The 18,020-nt window shown below is 43.6% G+C and overlaps 1 protein-coding gene across 25 annotated transcripts in view; it reads left to right on the top strand.

Annotated features, from left to right (window-relative positions):
• The window catches only part of COBL (cordon-bleu WH2 repeat protein), a 422,273-nt gene that overhangs the window by 29,091 nt on the left and 375,162 nt on the right, over nt 1–18,020 (top strand). For 16 of the 25 annotated variants that reach the window (XR_014540982.1, XM_083582438.1, XM_083582421.1 and 13 more), the window contains 4 exons: nt 2,533–2,761; nt 5,260–5,304; nt 13,490–13,581; nt 15,707–15,793. Coding sequence is in view for 23 of the 25 variants with exons in the window: in XM_083582438.1 (XP_083438564.1) it covers nt 2,533–2,761; nt 5,260–5,304; nt 13,490–13,581; nt 15,707–15,793 (453 nt within the window). In the remaining 2 variants the exon portion in view is untranslated. The remainder of the gene's footprint in view (nt 1–2,532; nt 2,762–5,259; nt 5,305–13,489; nt 13,582–15,706; nt 15,794–18,020) is intronic. The other 9 variants (XR_014540983.1, XM_083582443.1, XM_083582434.1 and 6 more) reach the window with 1 other exon arrangement.

The raw sequence follows: 18,020 nt of genomic DNA, 5'->3' as shown, positions 1-18,020 counted from the left end.
GTTGACTATGGCCTTTTGTGAGTTGAATTGTCATTTTGTACTTAAGGTTGAGGAACCTGTGGCCTTCCAGGTGTTGTTGGAGTCCAGCAACGTCTGTAAGGCCATGTGGTTTCTATCCAGAGCCAAGGTGGGGTAGTGGTTAGGGTGCTGGACTAGGACCTGGGAGACCAGGGTTCAAATTCTCACTCAGTCACTGGGTGACTTTGGGCCTGTCACTGTCTCTCAACCAAGCCTACCACACAGAAATGTTGTGAGGATAAAATTAAGAGGGGGAGGAGTGTGTACACCACTCAGTCAGAGGGCAGGACGACTGCAGGGGAGTCTAGTTGCGTGAGTAAGTAGTTAAAAGGCATGTGTTGTTCCAGCTACTAGCAGACTTCAACTGAAGTTTTATAAAGAGTAGCCTTCCAGACCCTGTCCAAATCCAGATGCTTAAGGAACCCTTTACTGTTGACTAGCATGGTGACGTTGTGGTCTCAAGTCTATGCTCCTTTACTGGCCTGCTGCCTGAGCCTGCAGTTTCTGATGCTGATTCTCTCAAGGACTAACAGGTGGTTTAGGCTCACCATACAGCTTAGACAGGGGCTTCTTTGCCACAGACAAGGCACCCTGAGGTTCCCTCCTGGGCCTGGGCCTGATGAGAGCTCTCCCTGGATCTTATGGATGGGGAGGGGGGCTCTTTCTGGTCTCCTGGTTTCCTAGAAGTCTGGGTTTTCGTTGGAGGATAAGGCTGTGTTAGGCCTTGGTTTGACTTGGTCTTTTGTTGTTTGTATTGTAAGGGGTCTTAGGGTGTTAGGGGAGGGTTAGTAATTCTGGTGGGGGCACATCATGCTCCTGGGGTAGTTAGTCCACCTTAGTCCCCACCCTGCATTCAGCTCTCACCTGTGGCTCCTAGAAGCTGTCAGCATGTGACAGGGGCCACACCCTGGGAAACAGCTTTGACTGGCCAGCTAAACCAAGTGAGGATAGCCGATGGATCTCAAACCCCAGTGAGTTAGGGACTTGCCATGCCTGCAAAGACAGGCTTGGTGGATTGAGCAGACAAGACCAATAGTGGGTCCAACAGTCAAGAAGGCTGTTTCTGCAAATGCTGTAGATGGAAGTGAGGGGCAGATGAGGCTCATTTAGCTGGGAAGGTAGGCCTTCTAGGAGAAGGGAAGCTCTGATCCTAAACATCAGCTGTACTCTGATCCTGAACCTCTGCTGCCTCGCAGGACAACTTCAGGAGAAGAAAGGCTAAGGAGTAAACCCTACACATATCTGGATTGGAGTCCCTAAGATGGTTGGGTGGTGTCTTGTATGCCTCCTTCTGGCAACGCCTGAAGCCAAGCTGGTGCCAAACATACTGCTCTGCTTTCCTTTGGATCACATCAGCAAGGACAATGTGTCATCTGGGCAGCTCAGGACCTCCATCCCCACTGCCCAGGCTTGTGCCCTGGGAAGGTCACTGCTAATGAAGTGGTTTGACTCCACCCCTGGAGGTATACTCACTCTCGAGAGACAGACAGATGCCATCAACATTGGCTCTTAGGTCTTTCTAACAGAAAACTGTAGAAGTCCTGATGAAGAAAAACTCTGAATTTTGGAAGGAGGCAGGTAAAATGGACAAAGTTGCAACATAATGAAAAATTATGCCACCTGGTGGAGATTAAGAGTTAAGTATCATTCTAGAGGAAGTATGGTTAGTGCAGGAACTGAAACTGCAGATGACACAATGCTGGGAGCGATCGTTGACAGCACAGAAGATAGAATCAAGATTCAGAATGATCTTTACAGGCGGGAACTGCTGGCCAAAGCCAGCATGTGAAATTCAGTAGAGATAATGTAAAGCCTGGTATTAAGGTACAAAAATAATCAAATCAGAAGAACCAGCAGACTTGTCCCCTGTTGCTTTGGGACCAATTGGTGGAAATTGCAAGGGAGCTAATTTCAGCTAAACATTAGGAGGAACTTACTGTTTGATAATGGTGGTGGATAATGATAATGGTGGACCCCTCTATGCTGGAGGTATTTGAGCAAAGACTGAAGGAATACAATCCAGTAGCTGCATCCTAACATTGCAGATCCTGCATTGAAGGGGTTGACTCAACCTCCTAGGTCCCTTCCAACCCTTTAATTCTTTTATTCCATAATAGAAACAACTGGACAGTTCTCATCTACAGGTCTTGCAACTGCCTTGTAGAACAAGTTGCTTAGAGTCCAAGGGCTATTATTGCTCATATACTCTCTCTCAATCTAATATTTGAATAACTGCTATCTGCTTCACAGTAATTTTGTTTTTCAGCCTTGCGTATACAGGTATTTCATAAGCGATTAAAATGTGTTGATGCATACCTACACGAAGAAAGCTCTAAGGAATCCTGTTCTGACTCTGTAATGCCATTCCTGTGCAATGAATATGACACTCCTTGATCTTTCTTTAACCCTCTTGCCAGTATGAATAATCGTATTTTGCAACTGCAGTGCAAAAGCACCACCTTCTGAGGAGCTGTGGCTCACAGAGTCTTTTCCTTTTCTATTTTGCTTCCCTAGAAAACAGTGAGGCTGGTCGTAAACTATCTCAAGACACAAAAGGCAGTGGTCCGAGTGAGTCCCGAGGTGCCTCTCCAAAGCATCGTCCCAGTGATTTGTGAGAAATGTGAGGTCAGTCAGGAATGCCTTGTCCTCCTGAGAGATACCTTCACTGGGGAGGAACTGGAACTTACAAAGTCACTGAATGAACTGGGAATAAAGGAGCTCTATGCATGGGATAGGAAAAGAGGTAAGTCAATACATTTATTAATGTACACTGAGAAAACTGTACTGATATTTGCAGATGGCACTAATTGGGGTTTTTTGGTGGGTGTGAGGCTGGGGGTTGTAAAGGCATAGGTTTTTTATTAAGAGTACCACTTGTAAGATATGTAGAGCAGCGGTGGGGAATGTGCAGAAAGAAAGAGAGCAAGGAAAAGAAAAAGAGGTGGCAGAAAGAGAGAGAGAAGAGGGGGTGTCTCATCCATTTTGGGCTGTGGCATTATTATTATTATTAGTAGTAGTATGCGGGACACGGGTGGTGCTGTGGGTTAAACCACAGAGCCTGGGACTTGCCGATCAGAAGGTCGGCGGTTCGAATCCCTGCGACGGGGTGAGCTCCCGTTGCTCGGTCCCAGCTCCTGCCAACCTAGCAGTTTGAAAGCATGCCAGTGCAAGTAGATAAATAGATACCGCTCCGGCAGGAAGGTAAACGCCGTTTCCGTGCGCTGCTCTGGTTCGCCAGAAGCGGCTTAGTCATGCTGGCCACATGACCCGGAAGCTGTATGCCGGCTCCCTCTGCCCATAGAGCGAGATGAGCGCCGCAAGCCCAGAGTCGGTCACGACTGGACCTAATGGTCAGGGTCCCTTTACTTTACTGTCTTTTGCAGTCTTCCCAAAATGGTATCTAAGCCCATTGTAGAACTGTCATGGACCTTCAGATTTGATGGTATGGAACTCTATAGGTGAAGGCCTTGGTCCACTAGTAGTTGCTCTTAGCAGTGCCTCCTTCATACAGTTAGTGCCACTGGTAATTTTTGTTCAGAGCTTGGCCCTGGCACATGGCTGCTCCACATCTGTAGTGCACAATGGCACATTGCCTCCATGTTCAATATTGTGCTGGCACCAATACAGAGTTAGTCTTTGGCCTGCCCATTGTCTCACTTAATTGGCTGAAAGGAAATGTATTTTGAAATGCTTTACCTGTGGCAGGGAGTTGGACTAGACGATCTCCAATATCTCTTCCAGCTCCATCATTGTACATGAATGATATTGCTTGCCAGATGGGTGTTTGGAACATGGGATGGTAGCTTCCGTTGCATAGACTCCATGTTAACAGGCAAATCAAGGACTTTGATTCTTCACATTATCCCTGGCAGACATTAAACTCTGAGGTTGTGGTGAAGCTGGAACTAACTATGGAATATAGGATGCTATATCATACCATATTGCCTAAACAACATGCATGTGAATGACAATGGGAATCTCTTAATGCACGGGGTGCATCTGAACTAGAGTTTAATGTGGATTTGAAGCTGTTTGTCTCTCCTCATCCAAGCCTTCCCTCCACTAAATTTGGATTTTCCCTCTCGGTGGGCAGTCCAATAAGGGGTGAAATATCCAATGTAAAATAAGGTTACCCAACTGTGAAGCACATTGTGTGTGTTGTTGTTTTTACACGTGTGATGACATTTTGCTGGGTGCTGTCGATTGCAACATGCCCTACTTCTGTTTGGTTTCCATGCCCCAAAGAAAAGGATGCACCCGTTGTTTTCCACTGATAGTTGCTGAAGGAACATTCATGATACGTTTATATTTAAAACAGCTCTTTAGCGAAGAACTACTCTTGCACAAAACAGCTGTTTTAAAAATAAAATCTACCCTTTTAGGTACAGGAGGCAGGAAAGGGAAAGTGGAGGAAAGGAAGCAGCAGCCTTTCATGTGAGTGACACCAAATCTTTGTCTGGTTTGGAGTGTTACTACAAATGTAAAAAGGCATTTTTCCTCATTCTATCCTCTATGCATCACATGCAGCACCATTTTCATTCTGCTGCAGTTCATATTCCACAAAAATGTTACTTGGTTCGTTGTGGTCAAATTTAATAATGTAATTAATTACCTTATTGTTGTGTGATCATACACCATTCACTTCAGATGTGGGGGTGGGGAGAGACATAATAATGAAAAAATAACAACTGCAGACTAGAAAAAAATGACAGTTTCTTGTGATATTTTCTTCTGATCTATAATCCCTCCCTGGTTTGCCATTCCATTCTATTTATGAAGTGCTTTTACAATAGGCCTTATGGTTTGCAGTCTTTGTCTCATGTTGTCAACAACGTCCTGTCAGTTAGGTTCCTATAGCTGTTGTTAAAAACTGAAGAAGTGGTTCCTCCAGAAGCTGGCATGTGAAAGAAACTGCCCTGGCAAGACTTGGCAGTTGGGACTTGGGCAGCAAAGGGCTCTCGGGAAAGGCCAATGAAGAGGATGAGGAAGGTGGTGGAAAATTCAGCCTCAGTGAAGTTGTAAGGCAAGCGCCAAAAGAAAAACGGATTGAGTCCTTCTGATGGGACATGGGGTCATTCTCTGAATCTTTTTATCTTTAACTGCAGTTTCCTGGTTGTTGATGAGTACCTGCATTTAGCTAAAGTGCCTCAGCCCTGTGACATGCATGAAAGCAAATCAGGCTTTATGTTCTGCATCTTTTAATTATTCCTTTTTCATCCTTTTTGTTCCTGTCCTTTCCAGTTCTTTCATCAAAAGCTCAGTCTGAACCTTCTCTGAACAATAGAGGTACTGTATAATGAGACTTGGAGAGAGAGTTTCCCTTTTATTTTCTCCTTCTTCTGCATGGCTTGGATGATTAACGCATTGAGGTTCACTGTGTAAGACTGGGGTGAGGAATCCGTCTCCTTGCAGATGCCGTTGGACTCCCAGCATCCATTAGCCCCAGCCAGCATGGCCAATGGTCAGGGATGATGGCATTTGCCACCCAAAAACATCTGGAGGGCATCAGGTTCCCCACACCTAGAGTAAGAGCTACTACTCACATCTTCACACAACATTGGCACTACAAGTAATGCAAAGCAGATTTCTTTCTCTATCTTAAACAGCAAGGTGTAACAGCAAGGTTATAAAAAATATTGAAAACATGAAGGGAATGTTCTTTCACAGCAATAATAATTTGCCAGAACTAGGAAGGTTATGTCATTCAACTCTAGTTAAACAAAATATTACAAATCCCATCAAATAAACTGATACTTGGAAGAAACATGAGCCTGGAAAGGATGTACATACATTGTTCACGTGTAACATGAATTTCACAAGTGGGCTGGGCTGGCTTGGAATAGTTTTTAATTAGTTAGTCAATTTCTCTGAAGCAGCAAAGTACAAAACCTTCTGTCCAGTGTAACTAGCCTGGTGAGTAAACAAGCCAAGCTGCAATGATCAAGTAGGTGGCCAAAGTCTTCCAGATAGTATTGGCATTTTCTTCCTTCTCCCCCAGTTCCTTCATTTAGAAGGAATCACGGCCATGTACACACTCGTTCCCCAAATGATTGCACCCCTGGGCAAGTCAAGCAGAAGGTGCCAGCAGCAGGTCCTTCTCTCATTGCATTTCCACCAACTTTTGTCCTAAATATGAGCTGGCTGGACCAGCATATAACACCAACAGTGGGCTATAAGGCAGATGTTACTCACTGAAATTCTGCATGAGCATGAATGTCAGCTGGCAAGCATTAACATCTATAAACTGAAACCTGTCTGGAAGGAAATCAAACATTTCAGATCATTAATAGATTCACAGAAAATAAGCAATGCTTGTCCCTGTCTGGATCTCTCAGTCCTCAAACTGTCTCTTTTTTATTTCTAATAAAATAATAAACACTTGCGCTAATGCTCCTTGTGCCATATGTCTTAGTAAAATTCTGTAATAATTAATTGTAAAGAGTAGCTGGCATGAGTATTGCCATTAACTGCTAAGCTTACGTGGTCCAGGTTGGTGGCAGTTTTTAATATGGACATTTAACTTTTCTGTGCACCTTTAAGCTAAGTTTTGGAAGGGTATGTCAATGTGCGTCTTTAAATATTTGTCTTTATTTGTGCCACAGTGATTCTTCTGCACTGCTTTGATTTACTGTTGAATTCATTTTAATACATCAGCATATAGTACAGTTGTACCTTGGAAGTTGAACAGAATCCATTCCGGAAGTCAGTTCGACTTCCAGAACGTTCAGAAACCAAAGCCTGGCTTGTGATTGGCTGCAGGAAGGTCCTGCAGCTGATTAGAAGCTGTGGAAGCCCCGTCAGACATTCGGCTTCCAAAAATACAGCGGTGTAGCATGGGTTGTCAGCACCTGGGGCAAGGCAAGTAATTTGCGCCCCCTAACCCGGGGCAAGGCAAGTAATTTGCGCCCCCTAACCCCTAACCTGCCACCGCTGCCACGCTGTGTCAGGTGATCTGAGGCGAGTTGCCGCTGGTGCTGCCGCCCAAACGACGCCGCTTGCCCGGAGGAGGAGGAGGGCAGAGAGGCGAGGAAAATGCAACATGGCCCAGCAGCTGCAGCAGCGGCGGCGGCGGGGCTGTGAGGAGGGGCTGCCTGGCGCGCCCTCCGCGGCCCTGACGCGGGGGGACCGCGGCGAGCGCTGAGAGCCGCTGCCTGCCAGACGCCTTCAGCCCGGACGTGCGCACAGCTCGTCGGTTCCGCGAGACATGGCGCTCTGCTACAGCCTGCGCCCGAGGCTCTTCGGCGACTCCGGAGGCGACGAGCGCGCCCCCCCAGATGTTGCGCCCGGTGCGACCGGCCCCCCCTGCACCCCCACGCTACGCCACTGCAAAAATAGTTTGCAAACCGGAACAGTTGCAGCGTTTGGGAGCCAAAAGGTTCGAGAACTAAGCTGTTCAAAAACCAAGGTACAACTGTAATTCTATTTGATAGGGCTTGGAACCAGGATATCTTAAAATTGTCTCATCCTCTGCATACCCAACTGATCACAGCATTCTGATCCCCATCCTATCAGGAGGCTCATTCTGCACAATGTTGAAATTGGATATTAGTGTAGCGGCACCTATTCTTTGGAACTCCCTCCTATTAGATATCAGACAGATTTCTTCTCTTTCAACTTTTTGGCACCTGTTGAAGAGGTACATCTTTCAAGAGGCCTTCTAAGTGGATAGTTTGATTCTAGTTACATTTGCATTGGATTTGCATTGTTTTTGCACCACCACACAGATAGTGTAGTGACAATAAAGGTTTATTATTTTATTTTTATTATTGTTTGTGAACTGATATTTTTTTAAAAAAATCTGTGTGTGAGAGAATTTGTGTTTATATATGCAAATGATTTGTTTGTTGTTGTTTAGTCGTTTAGTCGTGTCCGACTCTTCGTGACCCCATGGACCAGATCACGCCAGGCACTTCTGTCCTCCACTGCCTCCCGCAGTTTGATCAAACTCATGCTGGTAGCTTCAAGAACACCATCCAACCATCTCATCCTCTGTCGTCCCCTTCTCCTTGTGCCCTCCATCTTTCCCAGCATCAGGGTCTTTTCCAGGGAGTCTTCTCTTCTTATGAGGTGGCCAAAGTATTGGAGCCTCAGCTCCACAATCTGTCCTTCCAGTGAGCACTCGGGGCTGATTTCCTTAAGAATGGATACGTTTGATCTTCTTGCAGTCCATGGGACTCTCAAGAGTCTCCTCCAGCACCATAATTCAAAAGCATCAATTCTTCGGCGATCAGCCTTCTTTATGGTCCAGCTCTCACTTCCATACATCACTACTGGGAAAACCATAGCTTTAACTATACGGACCTTTGTTGGCAAGGTGATGTCTCTACTTTTTAAGATGCTGTCTAGGTTTGTCATTGCTTTTCTCCCAAGAAGCAGGCGTCTTTTAATTTCGTGACTGCTGTCACCATCTGCAGTGATCATGGAGCCCAAGAAAGTAAAATCTCTTACTGCCTCCATTTCTTCCCCTTCTATTTGCCAGTAGGTGATGGGACCAGTGGCCATGATCTTCGTTTTTTTGATGTTGAGCTTCAGACCATATTTTGCGCTCTCCTCTTTCACCCTCAATAAAAGGTTCTTTAATTCCTCCTCACTTTCTGCCATCAAGGTTGTGTCATCTGCATATCTGAGGTTGTTGATATTTCTTCCGGCAATCTTAATTCCGGCTTCGGATTCATCCAGCCCAGCCTTTCGCATGATGAATTCTGCATATAAGTTAAATAAGCAGGGAGACATTATACAGCCTTGTCGTACTCCTTTCCCAATTTTGAACCAATCAGTTGTTCCATATCCAGTTCTAACTGTAGCTTCTTGTCCCACATAGAGATTTCTCAGGAGACAGATGAGGTGATCAGGCACTCCCATTTCTTTAAGAACTTGCCATAGTTTGCTGTGGTTGACACAGTCAAAGGCTTTTGCATAGTCAATGAAGCAGAAGTAGATGTCTTTCTGGAACTCTCTAGCTTTCTCCATAATCCAGCGCATGTTTGCAATTTGGTCTCTGGTTCCTCTGCCTCTTCTAAATCCAGCTTGCACTTCTGGGAGTTCTCGGTCCACATACTGCTTGAGCCTTCCTTGTAGAATTTTAAGCATAACCTTGCTAGCATGTGAAATGAGTGCAATTGTGCGGTAGTTGGAGCATTCTTTGGCACTGCCCTTCTTTGGGATTGGGATGTAGACTGATCTTCTCCAATCCTCTGGCCACTGCTGAGTTTTCCAAACTTGCTGGCATATTGAGTGTAGCACCTTAACAGCATCATCTTTTAAAATTTTAAATAGTTCAGCTGGAATACCATCACTTCCACTGGCCTTGTTATTTGCAGTGCTTTCTAAGGCCCATTTGACTTCACTCTCCAGGATGTCTGGCTCAAGGTCAGCAATCACACTGCCTGGGGTGTACGAGACATCCATATCTTTCTGGTATAATTCCTCTGTGTATTCTTGCCACCTCTTCTTGATGTCTTCTGCTTCTGTTAGGTCCTTACCACTTTTGTCCTTTATTATGGTAATCTTTGTACGAAATGTTCCTTTCATATTTCCGATTTTCTTGAACAGATCTCTGGTTCTTCCCATTCTGTTGTTTTCCTCTATTTCTTTGCATTGCTCGTTTAAGAAGGCCGCCTTGTCTCTCCTTGCTATTCTTTGGAAATCTGCATTCAATTTCCTGTATCTTTCACTATCTCCCTCACATTTTGCTTGCCTTCTCTCCCCCGCTATTTGTAAGGCCTCGTTGGACAGCCACTTTGCTTTCTTGCATTTCTTTTTCATTGGGATGGTTTTTGTTGCTGCCTCCTGTATAATGTTGCGAGCCTCCACCCATAGTTCTTCAGGCACTCTGTCCAGCAAATCTAAATCCTTAAACCTGTTCCTCACTTCCACTGCGTATTCATAAGGGATTTGGTTTAGATTGTATCTTACCGGCCCAGTGGTTTTTCCTACTTTCTTCAGTTTAAGCTTGAATTTTGCTATAAGAAGCTGATGATCTGAGCCACAGTCAGCTCCAGGTCTTGTTTTTGCTGACTGTATAGAGCTTCTCCATCTTTGGCTGCAGAGAATATAATCAATCTGATTTCGATATTGCCCATCTGGTGATGTCCATGTGTAGAGTCGTCTCTTGTGTTGTTGGAAAAGCGTGTTTGTGATGACCAGCTTGTTCTCTTGACAGAACTCTATTAGCCTTTGCCCTGCTTCGTTTTGATCTCCAAGGCCAAACTTGCCAGTTGTTCCTTTTATCTCTTTATTCCCTGCTTTAGCATTCCAATCCCCTATAATGAGAAGAACATCCTTCTTTGGTGTCACTTCTATAAGGTCTTGTAAGTCTTCATAGAATTGGTCAATTTCAGTTTCTTCAGCACCAGTAGTTGGTGCATAAACTTGGATTACTGTGATGTTAAAAGGTCTGCCTTGGCTTCGTATCGAGATCATTCTATCATTTTTGAGATTGCATCCCAGTACAGCTTTCGCCACTCTTTTGTTGACTATGAGGGCCACTCCATTTCTTTTACGGGTTTCTTGCCCACAGTAGTAGATATGATAGTCATCCGAACTGAATTCGCCCATTCCCGTCCATTTCAGTTCACTGATTCCCAGGATGTCAATATTTATTCTTGCCATCTCATTTTTGACCACATCCAACTTACCCAGATTCATGGTTCTTACATTCCAGGTTCCTATGCAATATTTTTCTTCACAGCATTGGACTTTCCTTTCGCTTCCATGCATATCCGCAACTGAGCGTCCTTTCGGCTTTGGCCCAGCCGCTTCATCAGCTCTGGATCTACTTGTACTTGTCCTCCGTTCTTCCCCAGTAGCATGTTGGACGCCTTCCGACCTGAGGGGCTCATCTTCCAGCGTCATAACTTTTATATGCCTGTTGTCTTTGTCCATGGAGTTTTCTTGGCAGGGATACTGGAGTAGCTTGCCAGTTCCTCCTCCAGGTGGATCACGTTTGGTCAAAACTCTCCACTATGACCTGTTCATCTTGGGTGCCCTGCTCGGCATAGTTCATAGCTTCTCTGAGTTATTCAAGCCCCTTCGCCACGGCAAGGCAGTGATCCATGAAGGGGATGCAAATGATTTAGCTGTTCTTAAATATGTAGTTGCTTTCTCCCTATGTGTTCTGTATTGTGAATCGTTTTGAGGTGCCCCATGGAAAGCAATTTGTAAATGAAATAATAATAAAATAGAGCAGGTTGCAGCAAAGTAAACCGTTGAGGTCAGTATAAGCAGCGATGCAGAAATGTTCCCTGAAATTAGTGAATAGCTGGCATTTTATGCTGCTGAAAAATGGCTGCATTGTCCACTCATTCACTAAAGGGTATTGGAAGGGTTGTAACGATATAGGCACAATTACTTCACATGTCACAAATATTGTGCAAGGTGGTATTTGTAGAGTGTGAAAAAATCCTGGGTCAGTTGGCTTATTATACCGCTCCATTAGCATTGTTGTTGATATTTGATGGTAATAATCATAATAACTTACATATGCTAGCATTCTTTAAGATTGCTGTTGCACAATTAGCAGGTATTGGAGAACAGAAGAGGGTCTGTCCTTGACAGAGTGTTTGGGAAATTGCAGTGTTAGAGAATCATACCATTCCGTTGAAAGGGGCTTATGGGTTTGACAGTGACTTTGGAGAATAGTGGTGTTGTTTTGCTACCTCTGTGGTGAAGGAAGTCAGACCTGCGGCGCCACCAACCGTGCATGGCACTCTGGAAGGACTTAATTAGCTAATAAGTCATGCTTGGACTGTGCAATTATGCTTTGGGTTGTACCATATGTATTTTCTTTCTTTGGTGGTGGTTACTGAAAAAGTGAATAAAGAAATACTAAACAAAGAAAAGGAAAAGAAATGGTGCGTTCCATGGAAACATGGGTTTAAAAAGTTAGTAACACATTTGTGAACTTATTGTGGAATGTATCATATATGCACAATGCAGATGATATTTTCTGGTCCCCTTTTGTAGCCATCAGCTTCACTCTTTATGCATAGCATAGCATAGCAAGAGTTCGGCTCTCAAGAAAGCAGGATTAGGGGGCACTGTTTGCAAGTAATAAAGGGGCAGTGAGGGGAGAGGGTGGTTGGGGGCAGAGAAGCATTAGGGGGAGGCAGGGCTGGTCCAAGACTTATTTCCACCAGAGGCAAAGGGCAAGATGATTCACCATTGCATTCCATGCACACAAGCTGACTGGACTTGGCAGCTAGATGGCGATGGGACATTGTCTTTGGTTTCTGCTCGTGGTTTGTTTGGAGATAGACAATGCAAAGTCCTGCATTTGGATTAAACAACAAGCTAGAGGCCAGGGGTCAGCAACCTTTTCAGCCATGGGCCGGTCCACCGCACCTCAGACCATGTGGTGGGCCGGACTATATTTTGAAAAAATAATAATGAATAAATTCCTATGCCCCACAAATTACCCAGAGAGGCATTTTAAATAAAAGGACACATTCTACTCATGTAAAAACACGCTGATTCCCAGACCGTCCGCGGGCCAGATTTAGAAGGCAATTGGGTCGCATCCGGCCCCCGGACCTTAGGTTGCCTACTCCGGAGCTAGACCATGGCTTGCTTCCTTGCAATGTAGTGGCAGCTGGTAAGGAGTGAAATTTCCCAAACTCCTGCAGTATGCAGCAACATGACTTGCTTACATTAAAGGTTTATTCTATAGGTTTATTCTACCTATAGTTTAATGTGGCAGACACACCAGACTATTTGGTGTCACATATAATGTGGCCCACAGTTTAGCAATTCAGCAAACTCTCATCCAACTTTTCTAGACAAATATGAACAGCTATACAAGGTTCGGTCTGTGGCCTCATTACCAAATGTGTCATGGTGAAACATTTGATATTGACCTATCATGAACTTACATATACATTTGGTTGGGTAAATACAGTAGTGAGTATAAGATAATACTAGTGGTTCTAATCCTAAATGCTTAATAACGAGTTTAAGACTAACATGCAAGTAAGTAAAGTTAGGTCTAAATCAGTATCTTGGAAAAACAATGCATGACCTCTCCCTCCTGTGAGCAATTAATACTGCAGTAACTTTGATTAGAATGAATTTGTGTATAAATCTGTGTACAGTACGATCTCCTCCTGTGCAGGGGTTACATTCTGTGGGGAGCATTTAAGCGCTCTGCCTTGCTTGTTGAACTCTGGGGTACCTCACAAGATCTTATGTGGCTGGCCCTATTTTCCACGAGATCTTGCGAGAGCATCCCAGAACTCAGTAAGCAAAGCAAAGAGCTTAAAAGCTCTTTCTGTGCTGGAAAAACCCTGTACAAAAAGAGCTTTCAAGCTGTCCGCCTTCTGTGCTTTGAATTAGTGTGATTTAGACATCAAATGCCTAAAGTTGAAATAGCACTGTGTAGCACTGATTTCTACCCTCAAAATTAGTAAGCTGATTTTTAAATTCTTTAATTGATCATTTGTGCTGGAGTAGTTATGACACATTGTGTGTGTTACAGAAACAAGAAGATACTCAACTAGCTGTGACACAACAGAAAAAGAAAAGAAACGATTTCTGGGATTTTTCAAGACTAATAAAATGAACATTAAGGTAAATGTCTCCCCTCATTTATTGTAGATGTAGATAAGCTTTATTGTACTAGCCAAAGGCCATGACAAGACCATACAGACACTAACAGTTAGTTTAATTTATTAAACTAATTGTTTCCATTGCTGCATGTGAACTCCCCCCATGACTCCTTAGTATATGTTTATAGCTGTACCTGTTAGGTATATGGCTGTAATCAAACTTAATGAATCAAAGTGACTGTTGATGCAGGAAACTACTTTCTCTTATTTTAACAGGTATGGCCTAATTCACACAGGATACCACTGTGGTTTACTTTAGTCAGTGTGTAGTTTGTTTGAACACCTAAATTCAGCCCAGCAGACTAAGAATGGTTTTGTTTTCTGGCATGATGTGAAGCCATGGTTTCATGGCTTTTTTTTTTTTTTGAACTGTGGTTTGTTTTAACTATGATTTGGCCCTGTGTATGAACCTAACAGCCTTGCTTAACCTTGGTTTGCTTGGCCACCCCACTCTAGACACTCTCTAGTCTTCAGAGGCACAGTGCAAGAGCAGTTGGAAAGCAGTATAAGGTTGGAGACACCTGGCTTGCCAGTAGTACATGCGAAAAGGATCTAGGGGTCATGTGGACCACAAGCTGAACATTGTCAACAGTGTGATGCAGCAGCAAAAAAAGAAGCTAATGCTATTCTAGGCTGCAACAACAAAAGTCGAGTGTCCCGATCAAGGGAAGTAACAGTGCCACTCGGTTCTGCCTTGGTCAGGTCACACCTGGAATACTTTGTCCAGTTCTGGGCGCGACAATTTAAGGAGAATATTGACAACCTGAAACATGTGCAGAGGAGGGCAACCAAGATGATCAAGGGTCTGGAAACCAAGCCTGATGAGGAACAGTTGTAGGAGCTGGGTATATTTAGCCTGTAAAAGAGGAGATTTGAGAGGAGATATGATAGCCATCTTCAAATATCTTAAGGGATGTCACATGGAAGATGGAACAAATTTGTTTACTCCTGCTCTGGAGGATAGGACTTGAACCCAATTACTTCAAGTTACAAGAAAGTAGATTCTGACTAAACATCAGGAAGAACTTGGGTCATCTAGTGCAATTCTATGATTCTGCTTTGGGCCTTCTTTCCTTTTGAATGGCAGCAGAGGCAAGTAGGTGTTAGCGGTTCTGCCTTCTTTCTGGCACCCCGTAACATTTCTCCATCTTTTCTACTTGCTTGTTCTTCCTCTTGCTTCAAACATAGCCAAAGAAACCTTTTTCTTATTTTGAACTTCTCTTTCAAGCCTGAGTTCATTCTGAGCTTCACCTGAACTTCACCCTGCAACTGTTGGCTACTTCTGTAGACTCTTCCTTCATGATTTCTGCTTTCTTCCATTTCTTATACATACCCTTCTTTCATCTCAGCTCATCCGTAAGCTTGTTATGCAGTCACACCAGTTTCTTTAGGTGCCTCCAACTTTCCTTTCTTGTTGAAATTGTCTGCCTTTGTGCATTCAATATTTTACCTTTAAGAAACTCCCATCCATCTTGCACTCTTTTCTCTTTGAGTATTTCTGACCGTGGAATCTCACTCAGTAGTTCCGTCAGCTTTTTAAAATCAGCCTTCTTCAAGTCTTGAATGCATATCTTACTATACTCAGCTTTCCCTTGCCTCTGTATTATGACACCCAAGAGGACATGATCACTTCCTCCCAAGGTTCCCTGAAACCTTTGCTTCATCAGTCAGTTCCTCTCTATGGGTGAGGACCAGGTCCAAAAGAAATGAGACTCTCCCCTCCTGTGGTTTCTGTCAGCTGGTAATCTGAAGAAATAAAGAGCCAGTCACCTCGTAAATGCTGTGTGGACCCACACACAGTTCATTCCATTGATTATGTGGCGTAATCCACAGATTAGCATTCTGAGCCTAGCATGGGTCTGAGGAGAGCAAAAGGGGAAGGTTCACTCCAGCATGTAGCATGAACTGGAATCCTTTCCAGTCCTGGTTTCAGCTCCCATCATGGCCTGCTTTTCCAGATATTAGGCAAATGGTTCCTAGCTTTCCCATCCACGGTGTGTTTTAATGGTCTGTTGTTTTTAGCTAGCGGCGTGTAATGTATTTACCACTTTTGGAGTGGTCATATAGAGTGTTTATTTGTTCTCTAGGCAGAAGAGTGTTCGATGAGGACGGTTGGGGATTATGACAGTGAAGAACCTTTAAAGTCCACAACAGAAAGTGAACCGTACCTTGATGTAAGTACTAACATGGCCTCTGGGTGGTGCTGATGCAATAATATTAATCAAGCACTAAGTGCAAGCAATTTGAGGTCTATTTCATAGTTCTGATGGAACTAAGTCCTGTTTAACCAACAACAAAGAAGAGTGGGGGAGTTATTCACTATCTTATAGAGTTGTTTGGGGCTTTTTTGTTCACAAAACCTTATGATTTAAATTTGTTAGTCTTTGTAAATTTGTTAGACCCTTGGTGACTTTGCTGCAAAAGACTAACAAGGTCTCTCCCCCCCCCCCCCCGTTATATTGTATACTCCCCACAGGGAATACACCCAAATAACCAACTTGCTAAGTTTCTTTATGTCATTAAAATTAAATTAGACCATGAAAAGTACATTCAGTAAAAATAAATAGACCTGGGGTATACTTATCAAGTAGTATAGAAACATAAATATATGAAAAAGATCAGTGTTCCAAAGTTTGTTTGTTTGTTTGTTTGTTTGTTTGTTTGTTTATTTATGTCCTCTATATGTTGGCATGGACTCTTCTCATTTGAGTCAAGTGGCTCTCCTCTATTGCCCCCTCAGATGTACCACACCCTCCACCCCACCCAACGAATTCAGGTTTGTGAAGTATTGGGGCCGGGCTAACAAGTTCCATGGGAACAGACAATTTGGCACAGGATTGTCACGTATAAAATGTTACAAAAGCTTTGAAAGGAATGGTAGACAAGGGCAAAGATTTGCTAAAAACCTAAAATGGTCAAAGAAAGATAGCAAAAATCCTGCTGGTCACCCCCAGATCCTTAGGCATGGCTAAAATAGTCTTGGATTCAGACTATGAAAGTGGGAGGTGATGATCATCAGCTTTGTAATTAATATAGGCGTTGCACAGTTAACATAAAATTTAGTAGAATCTCAGTTTGCTAATGACATGCTCTGGTATAATTGAACTCCAACTCCAGGTTTTTATGTTGGATCCACAGAGTTTCAGATAATACTAGAAACTGGTCTGCCGGTTGTAGTAACTGTGGTTTGCATTGTTTAAAATCCTAATGGAAATATATTTGACCGACTGGGGTTAAAAACACATTCAAGGCAATTAATCAAGAGTTTCCAGAAGGAGACTTTTTTTGCCTTCCGTCTGGCATCTGTTAAGATCAGATACTGAGTAGAGATTCTTTAAGTGCATATAGATAGAGTCCTTCAAATGTAAACATTTTGAGCAGCTGGCAACAGAGATTAGCAAACCTTGGATGGGAGAGGAGTAATAGTCTAAATATTCTAAATTTAAATAAAACCAAATCAGGACCTTATTCAAGTTCAAGAGACTTAGAGCACAAAGACTGCTAACTGATCACTTGGGTACTTTGATGTTTAAAATAAAATAAAATTATAATGAATCTCCCACTTCATGTCTTGTCTGTTTCTAAGTTTAGTGGAGCGTCTGAGCTGAGTTCAAATTGTCTGAGAGAAATTGGGGTAACATACAGTTTGCCAGAGAAAGACTACATTCAAATGAGATTTGGACTTGTATATAGTCATACCTGATGCTACGTTTGCTTCATGTTACGTTTTTTCAGGTTGTGTCCCGCGGCGAACCGGAAGTACTGGAAAGGGTTACTTCCGGGTTTCGCCGCCGCTAAAACGCACTTCACGCATGCGCAGAAACACCAAATTGCGCTGCGCACCTGCGCAGATATGGCGCTTCAGGTTGCACTCTTTTCATGTTGCGAACGGGCCTCCAGAACGGACCCCCATTTGCAACCAGAGGTACCACTGTACTTCCTCCTCCTCTTGTGTGCAGAAATTAGCAATTTTCAATCCCAGTTTGTGGCAAAATACAGTTTGCTGTTTCATCTGAATTAGTAAACTATGGCTTGTATATTTTCTGATAATGAGAATCACAAGCCACGATGGTGCGTGATTCTCAGCACAAGCCTACCGGTGTACCTGCTTAGATAATAATAATAATAATAATAATAATAATAATAATAATAATAATAATAATAATTTATTATTTGTACCCCGCCCATCTGGCTGGGTTTCCCCAGCCACTCTGGGCAGCTTCCACAGAGACCAAAATACACTAAAATGTCACACATTAAAAATTTCCCTGAACAGGGCTGCCTTAAGATGTATTCTGAATGTCAGGTAGTTGTTTATTGCTTTGACATCTGATGGGAGGGTGTTCCACAGGGCGGGCGCCACTACCGAGAAGGCCCTCTGCCTGGTTCCCTGTAGCTTTG

This window comes from Podarcis filfolensis (genome assembly GCF_964270895.1).
Source record: "Podarcis filfolensis genome assembly, chromosome: 13".
Lineage (NCBI taxonomy): Eukaryota > Metazoa > Chordata > Lepidosauria > Squamata > Lacertidae > Podarcis > Podarcis filfolensis.
The sequence above is the reverse complement of the archived record's forward strand: the minus strand, read 5'-3'. Positions and strand labels throughout refer to the sequence as shown.